General features: G+C 34.5%; 1 protein-coding gene across 1 annotated transcript; it reads left to right on the forward strand.

Moving 5' to 3' along the window:
- Nucleotides 1-3,033: 3,033 nt before the first annotated feature.
- LOC148629547 (uncharacterized) lies at nucleotides 3,034-14,993 on the forward strand. Its single transcript, XM_088553384.1, has 9 exons — nucleotides 3,034-3,116; nucleotides 7,936-8,631; nucleotides 8,979-9,155; nucleotides 10,471-10,662; nucleotides 10,990-11,188; nucleotides 11,585-11,811; nucleotides 12,788-12,844; nucleotides 13,433-13,478; nucleotides 14,695-14,993. Exons 1-9 carry the CDS (start codon nucleotides 3,080-3,082, stop codon nucleotides 14,780-14,782), a joined length of 1,719 nt encoding a protein of 572 aa, XP_088409510.1. The 5' UTR covers nucleotides 3,034-3,079; the 3' UTR covers nucleotides 14,783-14,993.
- Nucleotides 14,994-17,099: the final 2,106 nt, after the last annotated feature.

A 17,099-nucleotide genomic window follows, 5' to 3' on the forward strand; every position in this document is an offset into this window, starting at 1 on the left:
ACTGAAATAGAAAGCCAACTAACCTACAGGCAAAAACGTCAGTAGCAACCCCCCCCCCCCCCTTGGAAATCATATTGTGAAAGAGTATAAAGTGAATCTTTCCTATTTGATTTTATATCTCTAATGTAGATGTATGTTAATATTTCCGAATACATGTACTCGTTTTTGAATTTCATAAGGTCTGTTGCTAAACATAAAAAATTGCTAAACATTACGAGAAAACAAAATCTTGGCAAATCTCCCTCTTTGGAAAATCTGAAAGCGAAATCCCCCGTTTTTATTATACGAGGAAAAAAACTTGCGGTCGTATAATGTTATGGCGCAGTCGTCGTCGTCCGCGTCATCGTCGTCGTGGTCTGGGGACACTTCGTTTTCGTGTGATAACTTTAGTTGTGGTTGACGAATTGTTCTGAAATGTTGATATGAATTTACCAACAAAGAAGATTCCTATTTAATTTGGACTTTATTGCCCCTGCCGCTTTAGAAAAAAGGGCCAAAAAGGGCAAAAATATGTATTTTATTAAAACCCATGTAGATTTTTTTTTATTATTCTTCAATGGTTTCCACATTAATATTCCTACCTGCATTTTTCAATTAGATTTCGGATATCTCTTACGGTTTTCGAGGTATAAGGGGTCAAAAAGGCCACATCAGAATAAATCGGTTTTTTTTTTTTGTTTTTGGTCCGATTTAAAAAAAAATAAAAAAAATATTTTTGCGATATTTGTACAGCTTATTATATCTTATAGCTAAAATAATTGTCAAGAGGTAATTAGACGATCATGAAATACGTTGATTTTACAAATTTCACTAGCGAATGTGCAAGCGCGTGTCTACACATTTCAATATACTTTGAGCAGGCACGCTGATCCCGATTTCACCAGGACATCATTGCATATGAACAGACAGGAGTGCGCGCTAGGGCTTTCTTTTTCTTATTTTCTTTTCAACATTTCTTTCATTATTTTATCAGATTCGCTAAAATCGTATTTTTTTTTATTCATTACGTCCACAGTCGTAATAATTTAATCCAGTATCGTAACTTTTCAATACTTTTTATTGTTGTTAAAATAGACGTTAAAAGAGTTTTTACGTCGCAAAACAAAACGTTACTTTGGAAACGTCAAAAATGCGCTTTGTGACATTTTTGTTAGACACGGTTTTACATATATATACAACCCATTTGTTAAGCCAAAGAAAAAATGAAATGATAAAACCATAGAGGAGGATAAATACATTTTTAAGTATATGAAGAAATCGACTCAACACCATTTGCCTTTTTGAACAATTCGTTTGAATTCCACATGGTGTACGCGTGAATAAATAAAATATACAAATTTTAGATGTTGTGACAGTTTGGTTAGACACGGACAAAATGCTGCGCTTAGATACATGTTCAACCAAGTACCATTATTTTTAGAATATACTATCTGCAGCATATATGCATATAAAATTCAAAATTTTATAGTTATTAGTTCACTCAAAGCTAACGAAAAAAGCTTTTGATAAAGACTGGGTAGCACGCAACGTGTAGAAAACGTCGAGAAAAAGACAACGTGATATCACAACATACGTGCGTATTTATTAGACAATAAAACTCATTATTTTTTAGAATAAACATGATATTCTGAATATTTATACAGTCCTTTAAGCGTGAATATACTTTGGTAAAAATACTATTTGTTGTTATATTTTGCAACCGTAAGCAAGAAAGTAGCCAATGGCCAACGTTGAAAAAAATTCAGATTTGTGATATAATTGAAATACGGACAAAATGGCTTTTAACAAAAAGACTGATTGAACATTTTATAGATAATACCATTGGGGTTTTGTAATAAATTGTCAAAATAGTTAAGAAAAGTCCCGATTAAAAAAAGCTGTTCGCACAACTTTAAAAAAAATGTCTAACATTTTGTCTTCGAATCGGTTTCTTTCCAGTTTTACAATGGCCACATCAAAGGGGAGATATTTGTGACATTGTAATACGCTTTGATCTTATCATTACGTCATGAAAAAATATGACATCGTCTGCAACACAAACTGCTCTTTCCAAAAAGTTTGTTTTATCAAAATACGCCAAGAAACAACTTAGATATATTGGTGAAATGGGAAGCAAGCATTTCTTAATGTTACCCGTCCACATATGAAAATGCACGTTCTTGTGATCGAACAATGCTTTCCCTCCACAATTAACGACATCTTTCAAAGATTTATGATTGTAATCTTAAAACAACAACCATTTTCGAACATTTTAATATCTATATAGCTTTTGATAACTCCACATTCTAATACCAATATTTCGGTTTTCGTAACCAGCCCCGGTTCAATCGAATGTGACGCCAACAACGTACGCAACGTCTAACAGTGTCATAAAAGTGGAAGGTTAATGATTATGGTAAATGATTAGCAAACAATATTATTATGATTGGAGAACTGTCAGAAAAAGGGACAAAATATGTTATGACCCTGTGTATCTGTGTAAACAATGGTAATAATATCTTTTGGAAAACGCACGAGATTGAAAACCACCAATCATTAGTTAACTTTTACATGTATGCTTCCCGTAAACATATCATGGGTAAAATTTAGGTTTATACATGTGTTTTATTAAAATTCTGAATCTGACAATTCAAACCTTTTATATGACTGTTTTTATAGCTGCTTGGGTACCGAGACATTGATGATAGAATAAACAGCTGATTAAAATATGGGGCATTAATGTAATTTAAGTGATACCCCGCCCCATAATGGTGAAAAAAGGGATATTGCAAAATGGCGTAGCTCGAGAGCTACATTTCTGATTTAGCCGGAAAAGAATGTTTTAGTTTACAATGTTTTGAAATAGTATGTGTGTTTATGTGCGTCCTAGATTCGACTTCGGAAGAACGTTAACGATTAAATCAAGTTATTTCAAAATTGCTCCTTGCGTGCAAAGTCATCCCAGAAATGTAAGTACATACAAACTCGTATAACCTGTTTTAATGCTCGAATTTGGTTGATTGAACAAACCGGGTCCACTTGAATTGCCGGTTTGTTGTCACGTGGGAAGTGAGTTGATTAGACGTCTTTCAGTGACAACATGCGTATTGAAGTGTTCGTCTGTCTTTTTGCTGCTGGTAAGTAACTCGTCCCCTAAAAAATAGAATCCATGTATACGAGTAAAACCCCGGAAAATTTTAAATACCTGTCTAAATATCACGGCTTCGGAAATGTAAAAAAATCATCGATATTTCAGCTTCTATCTTCCCTTGTATTGTGTCTGGCGACCCTGTAAGAGAAGCATATTTGCAAAGCAGTCGTAAGTCTCCCGGTTATCTCTAAAACTGACATTGTTGCGTTGTACACAAACACTTGTGTTTTCATTGACATGAAATAATAAAACGTACCCTTGCCTTAACACATTTACCTTCAAAATGCAGCAAGAAAGCTTGTTTCACAGGTGCATGAAATCTCAAAAAAGGTCAAAACTAACATATGGCTTCCGTCATAGAAGTTGCTCTTTTTTCAACACGTCTTCGGAAGAAGAAAATGCAAAACTTGAGTAGCAGAAAACGATTAACTTACTTAACCCAAGTTCCAATGAAAGTAAGCTGACAGTATAGTCAAAATAGACTCTATATATTAATAGCTGTACCTTGCAGGTACACTTGCAGCTATTGTGTGCATCAAGTAAATGGATCTGCCAAAACTCATTTCTTATGAGCTGGAGATAGTTCTATAATTATATAAAACCACGCATTTTATGTTTATCTTTTATGATTTCATCGCAGATATTTTCGTATTTTGTTAACAGTAAAAGTATATTGACTATAATAAATGATCTTACAGACGTTTAAGATTGAATCAGACTTAAGCTGCCATGACTGCATTTCTTCACGCAGGTTTGCCTATAATATCCAATGTAGACATGAAAGATATAATTTAACAAAAATGCATGGTTTTACGTTATACAACAGTCATGGTGCAAGGTAGAGAAATCTCAGACACCCGTTGGTAAGATTTAACCGTTTTTTAACGAGGCTATTGTCCAGGGGTGTCTGAGAATTCCAATCTTGCACAAGAAAAGCGGTTGTTTGATAGTTTTTCTTACTTCGATTGAGATTATCAGGTTGTGAAAAGTCCTGATAGTAGTGTTTACCTTCCATTTTCAGCACTACCCCTCATTTTAAAATCAGAAAGTTTTGAAAATGTCACATTTTAGTTGAAAGTGGGAATGTGTATTGTATTTGAAGTATGTTTTCTGAAGATGGTACAGTTTTTAATATCTAATAAAATGCAGGATATGAAATGATGCATTTTACCTAAGGCTTGGTCTGTAACGTAAGTTGTTGCTGACGGTTGGTAGTTTTTTAGAAACAAGTGCGAAATGAATCAAGCGATCATAATCTGGGTAGATGGAAACACTGCTGTCAATGGAAAATAATCATGACAAAATGTTTCGTACGTTTTAACCATTTTGTTATAAGAAGAACGTGTGGCGGCAGACAAAGACGCATTTCCGAATTTGGTGGTTACAGTGTCAAGAGCTGTGATGGTACTGGGACTGGCGTGGGATTGTAATGGTACTGGGACTGGCGTGGGCTTGTGATGGTACTGGGACTGGCGTGGGCTTGTGATGGTACTGTGACTGGTGTGGGCTTGTGATGGTACTGGGACTGGCGTGGGATTTAACCAAGGAGCAACTTGAAGAGCTTTCTGAAATGAGAAACGAGATAAGAGATCACAGACTACGTTTGTATTTTTCCTGGGATATGTTTGGCTCTAAAATAAATATTAAATCTCAGCGCAGACAGTACCATTCTTCGTACTAAAATCATAATTGTTATTTTTCTTTTGAGGAGGTTTTGTTTATAATATCAGCTACTGCCGCATTATCCGTCAAAAATAATATTTTGTGGTTAGATAAAAGAGGGCCCCATATATCAATAGCTAACACTACTGGAAACAGTTCTTTAACAGTAATATGAAAGTCCTTCATGTTGTTAGGCCATTTGCCACTAAACCACTTATTCCCGAATACAGCTGCAAAACCACCATGAAAGCTTTAGAACATCAGAGGAAACCCAATTTTTAAATAAAAAACAGGATTTCCCATTGAAGTTTTTAACAAATTCATGCCACAAAATTAAATCTAGTCTAGCTTCTGAGGTGTGAGTGATTCTATAATGTGGACATGTAACGACTATAGTTAAATCATATAACGTACGTAAAAACGCACGACCAGGAACAATGACACTGCAAGCAAAATTCAATAATCCCAAAAAGTGACTGCAATTCATGCAGAGTTAACTTTCTTCTATAACGATATTCTTGAATCAGTGAAAATATTTTATCAACCTTATCCCAAGGCAAACGTGCTTCCATTTTTGATGAATCTATTTCTATGCCATAAATAGTTATACAGGTTGTTGGATGTTCCGTTTTTTCCTCCTTAATTGGCACACCTAAACTGTCTGCCAAGAACAAAAACGTGTTTAATGAGGTAAGACATTCTTCCGAGCTTGCTTTACCCACAAAGAAAAAATCATCTAAAAGATGTGAAACACATTGTATATTAAACTTTGCATTTAAAATCCACTGCAGGGCTGTAGAAAAAGTTTCAAATAATTGACAGGGGGCGCTCCCATAGCCAAAACCTGGAAATAATAAAATTTTTCTTCCCAATGAAAACCCAGTAAATTGTGATCATTTTGATGTATTGGTAATAAGAAAAATGCGTCCTGGATATCACACTTTGCCATTAAACAATCGTGACTATATGATTGAACCAATTCAATCACAGTTTCAATATTTCGATAACTGACAGCTGTAATTAAACTCAGGGGGAATACACGAATTAACCGAATTGCCCTTTGGGTAAGACAAATCAAATACCCCATTTAATTGTGTCCTTTTAAAAGCCATGACGTCTTTGGCTTACTATTGTTTTTTTTATGGATAGGTGAAATTGCCGTAAAAAGCATAACGACTCTCAAAATGTGGTTCAGCTTAGTGACATAAATTTTGAAGCAGGGCCATCAAATCAACGAAACATGCGTGTTGTTTTGAGACATTTCAAGCACTGTAACGCTCAACCAAAAACGTTGTTTTGGCTATGGATGAAAACAATGCTGTTTGTCCGGCATCTTCTCTGTTAGGCTATCAAAAGTTGGTACAACATAAAAATGGTCCTCTTTTTCAGTTTCAGGACGGCAAACCCGTTTCCGCATTCTATTTTAACCAACAACTCAAATTTCTTTTACAAGCGGTTGGTTTAAACGCGGATTATTATAAAGGACATACTTTTAGAATTGGGGCCGCAACTTCCGCGGCAACAAGAGGTGTACCGTTATCAGTGATTCAGCAAATGCGTAGATGGAAATCAAATGCTTTTCAACATTATATCAGATTGCATAATTTTTAGTTGAGGACAACATGGATTAATGTAATCGTTTTAGGTTTTAAGTTAGGGGTCAACATGGCTTTCTCTACAAGGACTAATGTAATCGTTTTAAGTCAGGGGTCAACATGACTTGCCCCGACATTTTTGTTTATTTTTATGTATTGATTTTCATTCAGCTTTTCATACATGTAGAAATCAACATGGCTTCCTCTACTAAATTTTCTACTTGGTGTTTAATTTTGGTTTAGTAAGGGGTCAACATAGCTTGCCCTTGCAAGTATTTATATACATGTATATTATGTGTCAGTATGTACATTTGTATGTATTGAGCTAGGTCCTTAAAAGTAGAGGTCAACATGGGTTGCTCCTCTAACGGACACCCTTCATTCTTTTTAGAAGTTGTTATTTTAAGAATTTAGATATTTGCTTGGTTAGATAGGACCAGATTAACTTGCCATGATATGAATGGTTCTAGTGAGGTTTTGATTGCACATTCACTCGGCTTTCCCCAAGGATACTTTGGGTAGGGGGATCCCTTTGCAGGGATATTTGGCACTTTTAGGCCCCACCGTTGCATCTTGTAATTCCATTTATTCACATAGTTATTCATTATTTTATGTAATATGTTCTTGCTAGAAATCAAATATTGAATAAATGATCTTTATCTCAATTCTAGTCTTTGTAATGATGCAAACGAAGCTGCTTATCCTCTGCGACCGTTAAATGGTTCACGTCATTATTGAAAATACCTTTTTTGTAGAAGTTACTCAAAGTTACACAAATATTCTCAATTTATGAACAATATTTCATATTAAGAACGCTTTTTATCTTTATAATGGGTAAAATAATCACTATCTCATATGGGGCTGGAATGTGTTTACCATTGTTAAGGACTTGCTCCCAAACAGATTATAAGAATTACACTTTTATTCAAAATTTATGAAAGTGTAAAATCGGACTATTCACTCACAAATCTGATATAAAAGTCCTTCGGACTAAGTTTTGAAATTTAATGGTTTAATTTTACACTTTGATAGAGTCTGCAAAAACAATACTATATATATAAACAACTGAAGTATTTCACACTTTTTCCTCTCGTGTTATGTGTATTTATCAAAAGTAATAACTGGAGATGATGCATTAAACAATTTTCGTCTGAATACAGGAGAAATAAAATCCACTACTACTTCTTATTTCTATCTTTTGTTTTTTTGTTATTCATTATCAAATGCACTTTATCTAATTCAAACCCTAATGCTACATGTAAAAAATAATCCCAAACGTGAAATAAAGCAACCCGGAGATTTTTTTTACATTCGTCACTTTTGTTGTTGTGTACTTTCTTTGCAAAATTAACTCAAAACTACATAAATATTCCCACTTTTCACAAATGTTTCATATTCAGAAAACCTTTTTATCAACGGTTAACAAATACTATTATAATAAGGGGTAGTGCTAAAAAAAACCAAAAAAAAAAACCAAAAAAAACTATACTCTGAGTTTTAGAGAATCGTGCTTATTTCTTAACAACATTCGACTTTTTTTTATTTCAGTCGCAACAAGTAGTATCTCAAACAGACACCTCAATGAAATACTTGAGCGTCTTGAAACAGCTCTGTATCAGAGAAGTCCATATCAAAACACACAAGACTCCGGTTATGGTGAAATTGGTGGTGATAGACACTATGACAAGAAAACACTCGATGGTTCGAGAAAATCGAAAGCTTTCCGCTCAAATGGATTTAGAAAGAATGTCAACGAAGAAGCACACGATGATATGGGACCCGAACTCCGCCACCTGATTAGACTCTATAACAAACGTTTAGATTCAAGAAGATTAATTCGTAAACAAGAAAACTCGACAATTCCTAGTTCGATTCCACTTAGCAGTACACGGGCAGATACAACCCCACAGAGCACTACTACGCCCCTGACAAGTCACCTCACATCCCCATCCAGTAACACTGAAAAACCAGAAACCCAGCATCCTTTATCTTCTACGACAATGTCACCTCAATCACCGTCTACAACAAACCCTCCACTTCCTTCATCTACGCCAAAAACATCGCACCTTAACAACACATCTCCTACACCTAAACCTGGCGGTAACTCAACGAATACAACACAACGAAACAACACAATAGAATTGTTAGACTATATCAGAGAGTATCAGGAATTTAACTGTCCTACACTGAAGTTTGTCCTGATGAATTATTTCAAAAGATTCCCCAGTACTGCTGACATGTCGTGTAAGTTTGTCCTAGTTTAGCCTTATGTTTATGCTGATGATGAACTTTGCTTGGCATACATGTTGTATGTAAGACTTGTAGTTTGTAAAAAAGTATCGCGTGGAGTATAACTGCTTAATGTGTTGGATAAAAACGAAAATCACACTAAAACCATTATCCGTAATAATACCCCCCTCACACACAAGAACATGCAAAACAGCGATTCTGCATAATGACATTTGTATGAAAAAAAAGACTTAATAAAATATAACTTTTACGTAAATGATTTTTTTTTAAACGAGAAACGCAACGTTTTCAAAAATATTACAATAAAACAATTTTGACATTTATTGCGTTTTCACTTGTAGGGAATATAACGTTTAGATTAAATGACTCGGTACCAGTTATAAGACGTGCGGTTGCAACCTACTATTATCTCCAAAATCCAAGACTTGCTCTACTCCAACTGACCGAGAATGTCGCCCAAAGTATAGTAATTCAGCGTATCAGATGTCCTGCTACAAAGTTCCAAAACATTATCATTTGTGAGTATATTTATTAGCAGTTTACTATGCATGTAATACTGAAGGAAAAAACAACGAGGAATCCTTTTGGCAAGACTATACCGGGAATACCAAAATAAGACCGGAAGAACTAAACAGTTAGGTGCTAATTATAGTTTCATTTTTATAGCCCAAGTCTTACACTTTCGTCGACTTTGGTAAGAAGAGGTTGATTATTTGAGTGTGACTGTCTACGTTGCATAATCGGACCCGAAAAACTGCGTTTTGCAGGGGCGGATCCAGACACTTTAAAAAGAAGGGATACCAGCCGAGGTTTCGCAGAGGAAGGGGATGGGGTGCTAGGACATTATTTAGTTTAGTTTATTAAGAAAACTCAGCCGCAGATTACTGCGTATCAGGAGTAAATGCACATAAATATACATAATATTACACAATATCAATCACATACATGTACAATGAAAAAAAAAACAATGAATCAATACATGAACATATAAATGATAAATCAATTTAACAACTTTGGGATTTTTTTAATGAAAATTGATAAATTTATCAATACTTTTACATTACAATATTTTAACATACCATACATTTTTTCTATTAGGATACCTAATATAATAACTCTGAATAAATTTTCTTCTGATATCTATAACTATATTGTTACTAATTCAAATAAATAATGATATTCGTCCCCAAAACCAGATCCACAAACTGTACACAATCTTTCGTCCCTTGGTATATTCCGCCATCTACCAGTTTCGATACGAAATTAATATCACAAACCCTTAATTTGCAAATATGTACCCGTTTTCCCGATTTTAGTTTTAAAAGATAAGGTTCCAATCGAAATTCGTGTTTAAAGAGTGATATTCCCCCTAGATGAATTGTTCATATCAGTGAACCATCTTTGGATAAACTGGTCTTGTAGACGCTGTTTAATATTCACCTTTAAAAATTTAATTTAAAATTGACATTTTCTTGAATATTCCATATTTCACTATAACCAAAATCATCATATATAGACTTTATATAACTAATCCACTTAAAATTAAAATTATCATGCTCACTTAAGTACAGTAGTAATTTGTATAATTTTCCTGAGAATTTATTCTTATTAGAAGCTACTCTATGCCAAAACACACCATTTTTAATTTAATATGTACTTCCAGTGGGAATCTCCCAAGTTCCCCATATACCATAAAATTTGGTGTAGATGATCTTACTCCCAATATGTGTTTACACTTTTACAATTTACAATTGTCGATTTTACACATGAAAATTACAAATTTTTCAATAAAAAGGAGAGGTGTATTGATGACATATCTCATAAATGTTTTAGATGTTCTCAAGAAGGAACTTTATCAAGCATTGAACACGTCTCGTCCAGAGTCTCTTTACATGGACTTATGGCATTCCATGCTCCAGTCTGTGCCCTCTCCTAACCATGAATTCATTAGAGACGTTATTTATGCCATTCAGAGTGAAGTGATTGGCGAAGTTATATTTGGCTTGCAGAGGGGAATGTTTTCGGGTATGCTACTTTAGTTCGCTTATATGTCGACCTTATTTAACAATTTTGAACCCGATGTGTAAAAATCATTTAATTAAAAGAAAGGTTTTTATCTAACCTACATTTAAAAAAGTTTCCCCCTTTATTTTATTTTCATATTCCATTGATGTTTTTAGACGAACTAAGCTTTCTTATTATAAGAAGACCAGAGCATGATGTGGTAAATACGCTCAATTTCTCTATTTCTAAGAGATCAAATATTCTCGCAGCTTTTAACGACCGGACGGCGAATGAGTTCCGTAAGTGGATCACTGCCATTTTACATTTTCCAACTTTTTACCATTTCAGATTTGCAAGGGTTGTTGGAAAGCGTGTTCATGAAATCTACAGAGTACTACCTAAACAATAAATGGTCGTTCCCAAGTGAGTCTGTACTCCAACAGATATTTAAAGATGCCGTTACATACCATAGTAGAACTTTTCATTGTACATCTAAAGAAAAATTGTTCAACATTCACCGAGAGGAGATAAAGGATCTACGTAATAGGTAGGGGAGACTATGCCATGCTATTTCTAGTGTTATATAATTAATGCCCAAGCAACCCAGAACATGTTTCTGTATTAATAGTTGCAATAATCAATGAACTGCTACATAAACAAAACGAGAAGTACATTCCGCACTTTATTTTCCTACTTAATGAACTACTAGTATTTCCATTTAAGGCATGACTGTGTATGAAGAAATAACACTATTACTTTTAATTCAATTTTAGTATCAAACAATCAAAAAGGAATACGATGATGTCACCGCCACATGAAAAAAGTGTTTATGGGATGATAGGCGAAATTAATGCCATGTTATAATTATTATGATAGTGCAATTACTATGCACAAACCAGTCTTTTTCATCATAAGATGACATTAACCCGGGTACATTTTCTAGGTTTGTTGGTAACCACATTTTCGTTGACCTGAAAATTGAGAGTATAATCGAGGAGTTGTTCAAGGAACGCTATTCCAATATCTCCAGTGTTCACAGACCGATCGATCAGCTGATCCGACCCATCAACAAATATGTGGAGAAGGTGTTTAGTCTGATGGAAAAATACCTCCAACATTTAGATGCTTCTAGCACCCAACCAGTCCATCCGATGTTCAAACAGTATTTGGGTTTGTACTTCGCAGCATTGTTTATTTTTACTTCCATGAATGAGAATTTATTTAGGACGAACTATCGGAACAATTTAGAAATAAGCACTAAACGGTGCGCAATTGAAAGAGTATTTTTTCACAAGATTAAAAAAGCCAAGAAGTTTTTTTAGTCGCTGTCAATGATTAATAATTTCATTTAACAATCATGGCCCGCTCCTAAGAAATGCTGTCATTGTAGTCCCGAATTTCCTTCTGTCCGTAAAATTCCAGCCTTTTCATGATAACTTTGCTTGTACCAGAAACTCTTTCAATCCATTTTTTTCTGTAGCACTTTATCCCGACAACTAAACAGAATGATATGGGATATTTTTTTTTAAACGACAAACTCTTTCGCAAAGGCAATACTCGCTACACCCACCAGCCATACACAGTAATGGGCCACAACTCTTTATGCTTATGAGTAGATTACACCATAAACAAGTCCGCGTATTTGTCATGGGTATTGATCATGTCTAGCGAAAATTTTCACAATGGTGGATAGAAGAGCTACTAATGTAGCGGATTGATACGTAGCATATCAGGAAGTTTTTAGGTCTGGCAGTATTTAAGTATTAAATATATCGCTGCTATTGAGATCGCTTGGATCTTCGTGAATTGATACGTAGTACTAGCATACCAGGAAGTTGTTAAGTCTGGCAGTATTGAAGTATTAAATATATCGCTGCTATTGAGATCGCGTTAATGTTAGTGGATTGATACGTAGTATACAGGTAGCAGTTTTTTTAGGTCTTCAGGGGCGATTGCCTGTTCGGTCATAGGGAAATAATTTTCCATTTTTTTTAATTGTTAAACTGACGAGTGTATCAAATGTGAGCAATGGTTCACATGTCTTTGCTTTTGTTTATATAAGACATTACTTTTGGTTGGAGAAATGAAAATCATATTTTATTGTGCAGACATTTTAAATACAACGAACTTTTTATATACATTTCAGACAAAAATCAAATGAAAGTTCTTAAGGACATCGAATCAGCACTGGAAGGAGGCGGTGGTTTGTATTGATATGTTTCAAACAATATTATTATAAGTGCATTATTATTATTATTATAGATCGGCCGATGGTCATCCTGTTTGTATCTGGGATTTGATGGGTAAAGTCTGTATATATTGTATTGTGCCCATTTAACAAGTCCAAAATTAATAATATTCTCGTTATATGTATTTAGTGCACTCAGCATAATAGGTTATACAATGCAACTCATATGAACACGGGGGAAAACATCTGTAGAAATTCTTTTGGAATGGTAAAACAATATATTTGTGAGCGATGACTGCATATTCTACTTAATTTATGTCCACCATCCGGCATTTTAAAAACAAGATCAACTGCTCCCCGTGCCTATGTTCGTTCGTCAAAATAAATTGTCGTCCATAACAAAGAGTCACTGATTCGAGCTTCAACTCAAGCAAGACTTTTTGTATGGTATATGTCATTTTGATTACCCTTTATGATTTATTGTCCTGTCTACATTTTCATTTGACATTTAGTAGTAGGGGAAAACGTTATATATTTCATTAAAGCCATCATATTAGAACCATTCTATTCGTATACAACAATGAACGGTTTTATAAAATGTAGGTACAACACCAGACTGGGCACATCGAGTCAAGACGGTTATGGAGAGGTAAGTAGATAGATCCAAACTGGATATGAAGGGTCAAGACAGTTATGGAAAGGTAAGAAGGTAGGTCCAGTCTGGATACGGAAGGTCAAGACGGTTATTGAAAAGTAAGTAGGTCCAAACTGGATACGAAGGGTCAAGACGGTTAAGAAAGGGTCAGTGGGTAGGTACAAACTGGATGCGAAGGGTCAAGACGGTTAAGAAAAGGTCAGTGGGCAGGTACAAACTGGATACGAAGGGTCAAGACGGTTAAGAAAGGGTCAGTGGGTAGATACAAACTGGATACGAAGGGTTAAGAAATGGACAGTGGGTAGGTCCAAACTGTATTCGGAGAGTCAGGACTTTAAGGAAAGGGTCAGTGGGTTAGTCGAAACTGGATAAAGAGGGTCAAAAAGGTCATAGATGAGTCAGTAAGTATGTAGTTCCAAACTAGATACGCGGTCATGACGGTCGTAGAAACGACAGTATATAGATAGGTCGTTGGTAAGTAGTATAAAGTCGAAGGAACGTAAAGATTACTTACGTTGTAGTTTTATCTTTATCCAGATTATACTCTATACACATTTAAAACTAAGCTATTCTAAAATCGTGTCGGGTATACATGTAAAAGTGAATACAAGATGGCTTTGAATCATGCGGAATAAGAACAGTCATTTAAGTTGCAATCTAGCAGATGCAAGTGTTGATGTAATATTCTCGTCCTCAGTAACTGCACCAAAGTTAATACATAATCATTTTAAATATTCTCCTATATACATCATAGGTAAAAGAATAATCTGAGTTATTTCATTTATTTTTTACAAACAAACATGATACAAATACGAGAACCTAGCACTACATGAGTGTCAGTGGTAGTTAACCCAGGTAATGTTAGAAAATGATCAAAAAGCATCAGGTGCGTATTTAGATTTTTGTAAGGGTGGCATAACCCGCAGCCCGACTTTTTCCTTTTCAAGAAAATTGTGAAAAATAAGAAAATACTCAATTGCACTTGGGTCTTCTTGGAACAGATTATTGGCCCTGAACACAGATAATCTTTGTATTAATGGATAATATCAATATTCCTCTGCTGAGGAATTATAGATAAAAAAGACTGACGTGAGATAAGTTTTAAATATGACTTTTTGCACTCTAACAGGTCTGAAGAACAAGTTGATATAATATGGAAAATAGATTTGACTAGCTTAATAATCTCATTATTACACTTGTTATTTTTCAGACTGAGGAATTTGGGAAACTCTCCGTCCGCCCATAGTTTAAATGAAATTATAAAGGAGCTTGAGGACATTTTAGAGGATTACATGTGACAATCACGAAAACGTCCTGAAGTAATGTTCCATTGACAATCAGAATTTGTAAATGTATAATGCATTGAAAAATAGAAATGGATTTATATTCTTAATTACTCTTATATTAGTTGCACGTTTTTATGAAACATGAAAACACATTGAAACTATACATTGTACACCAAACTTCTGCATTTGAAAATCTGAACATAAACAGCGCTTCAGTCAAAAACTTGTTATCATTTAATGGCTGATGAAGGGTAATAACAAAGTAACTTACTTACTCTAGACAATAGTCGAAAGGAGGGCATCGTCCTTTTATGCCAATTGGATAAAAAATGAAAATAAATTGCGTCAAAACTATTTTTTCGCCTAGTTGAATTGCGCCAAAAAGACTACAAATTGTGCCAGTTTACATGTAAATGTAAAATATCTTTAGAGTTAGTGATATCAAATATTTCACAAAATATGAAAATAAGCTGTTTTCAGATTACGTCTTAACATACATTGGCGACTCTGCTATGTTGGGCAGAAATTCTTTCAACTGTTCGCCGAACATTCAGCAGACCCGATTCCTTTCTTGCAGTTACGAGCAATTTTATAATTCGCATTTATCGATATTTTTATAGACACTATAAGATCCAGGCCACAAAATACTTGAATACATGAAGCTCAGGGGCACTGTGCACGAGCTGTTAGATAATTTCGATATTTACAATGTAGTTTACCAGTATTTTGGCTCTAAAGGATTCTTATTTATTTTTTTGGTGCAATTTAACTACGAAATTTGAAAAATAAACTGGTACAAAAGGATCATAGGCGCAAATGAGTGGTTGCATAAGAGTTCCTTTAGGCGCCAAAGGAGATCACCCAAACAGGAAAAATAAAAATAAGAGATGCGGTATAATTGCCAGAGACAGCCATCCACCAACAGCTGAACAACGAACAATTAGTCTGTATAAAAAATGGCAATGTCAATATAAAAACCGGAAAATTGTAAACCATCGCAATGGTCCTGACTTTAGGGGGGAGAAAAGACGAATAAATTACATGCAACTGCAACCAAATTCAAAAGTCGTATTCACTTTGATCAAAAAGACCGTAGCCCCTCTCCTGACATAAGCACATGAGCCATATGCAAATGTAGAATAAGCGTTCTCAGTTTTCCTGTAATAAACCAAAGACAATGTTTATGTCCTTCTCACATTAATACGAGAAATCATCATTTGATGATGCCATAGAATTTTTTAAGTGATTAATGAGAGTAGCGACGAAACTTGCATGCCGAGACCTGATCATCACACACGTTACGCATTTTTCTTATTGAAATGCCCACTTCGTTTCTGTGAGAAAAAAACTGATGCGCATATCTTAAAGTGTTTAGAATTTTTTAAATTAAATTTATTAGGTTTTCAATACCTGAATGACCATGTCTTGCTTTATATGCTCCAATTTGCATCGTTTACTATCTAAATGTTATGAACGACTTCTAAAATAATTACACTGCGTAACTGAGCGAAGTTTACCAATTAAAATAATAATTTGGGTCTTTTTCCAACGAAATGCACGTTTGATAGAAATTGGATTTCTCAGTATATGTTTGAGAAAGTTTACACGTCATTTACAACTGACCAAAACTTTGATGTTATTCCTTATAAGTCATTACGAGATCGGATATCATAAATAAGCCCGAGGAATGAAAATAAAGATTTTCCATATTTTACGAGATATTGATTTGGATATCTGTATTTATCATATGTGTGGTGACATTTATAGGTGTAGTATACATGTCACCCCAACATTATCTTAAACCCTTATCGATGGTTTAGGCAAATTGCTACAGTTTACTGACAAATTAACCACGTGTGATAAAACGCTAAATGTTTAGGAAAAACAATAGCTTTAAGGAAACATCAATTATTTACACGAAAATTTCAAACAATTTAAAATCGGTATGGAAATAAATTGCAACGGTCCCTTCTAACTGATTTTCTTATTCGTAACTGTTAATGTAAAAAATACACTTCTTATGAAGGGTTAGATTCCGCAGCCATTCAGCCTATGAAATTCTATTTTATGTTTGTGGGACATGCAATACACCCGGAATACAATCCCACCAACATGTATATATATATAGGTCAATCTATACCGATAATTAAAATAAGCACGTATTTTGTCTTTTCAAAAAGTGATATCTTTGTTGAGAATATTTAACATATTACCAGGTATTTCATAAATAGTGTCTAGCAATAAATGCCTAGAGAAGTAAACTTGGGTAAGATTACAGATTCACATTCTTGTGTTGTACATTATTTTCGAAGTAAGAGAGATGCATAAA

Source organism: Perna viridis, chromosome 1, assembly GCF_037379345.1.
Source record: "Perna viridis isolate PV_CMFRI_1.1 ecotype Kerala chromosome 1, ASM3737934v1, whole genome shotgun sequence".
Taxonomy (NCBI): domain Eukaryota; kingdom Metazoa; phylum Mollusca; class Bivalvia; order Mytilida; family Mytilidae; genus Perna; species Perna viridis.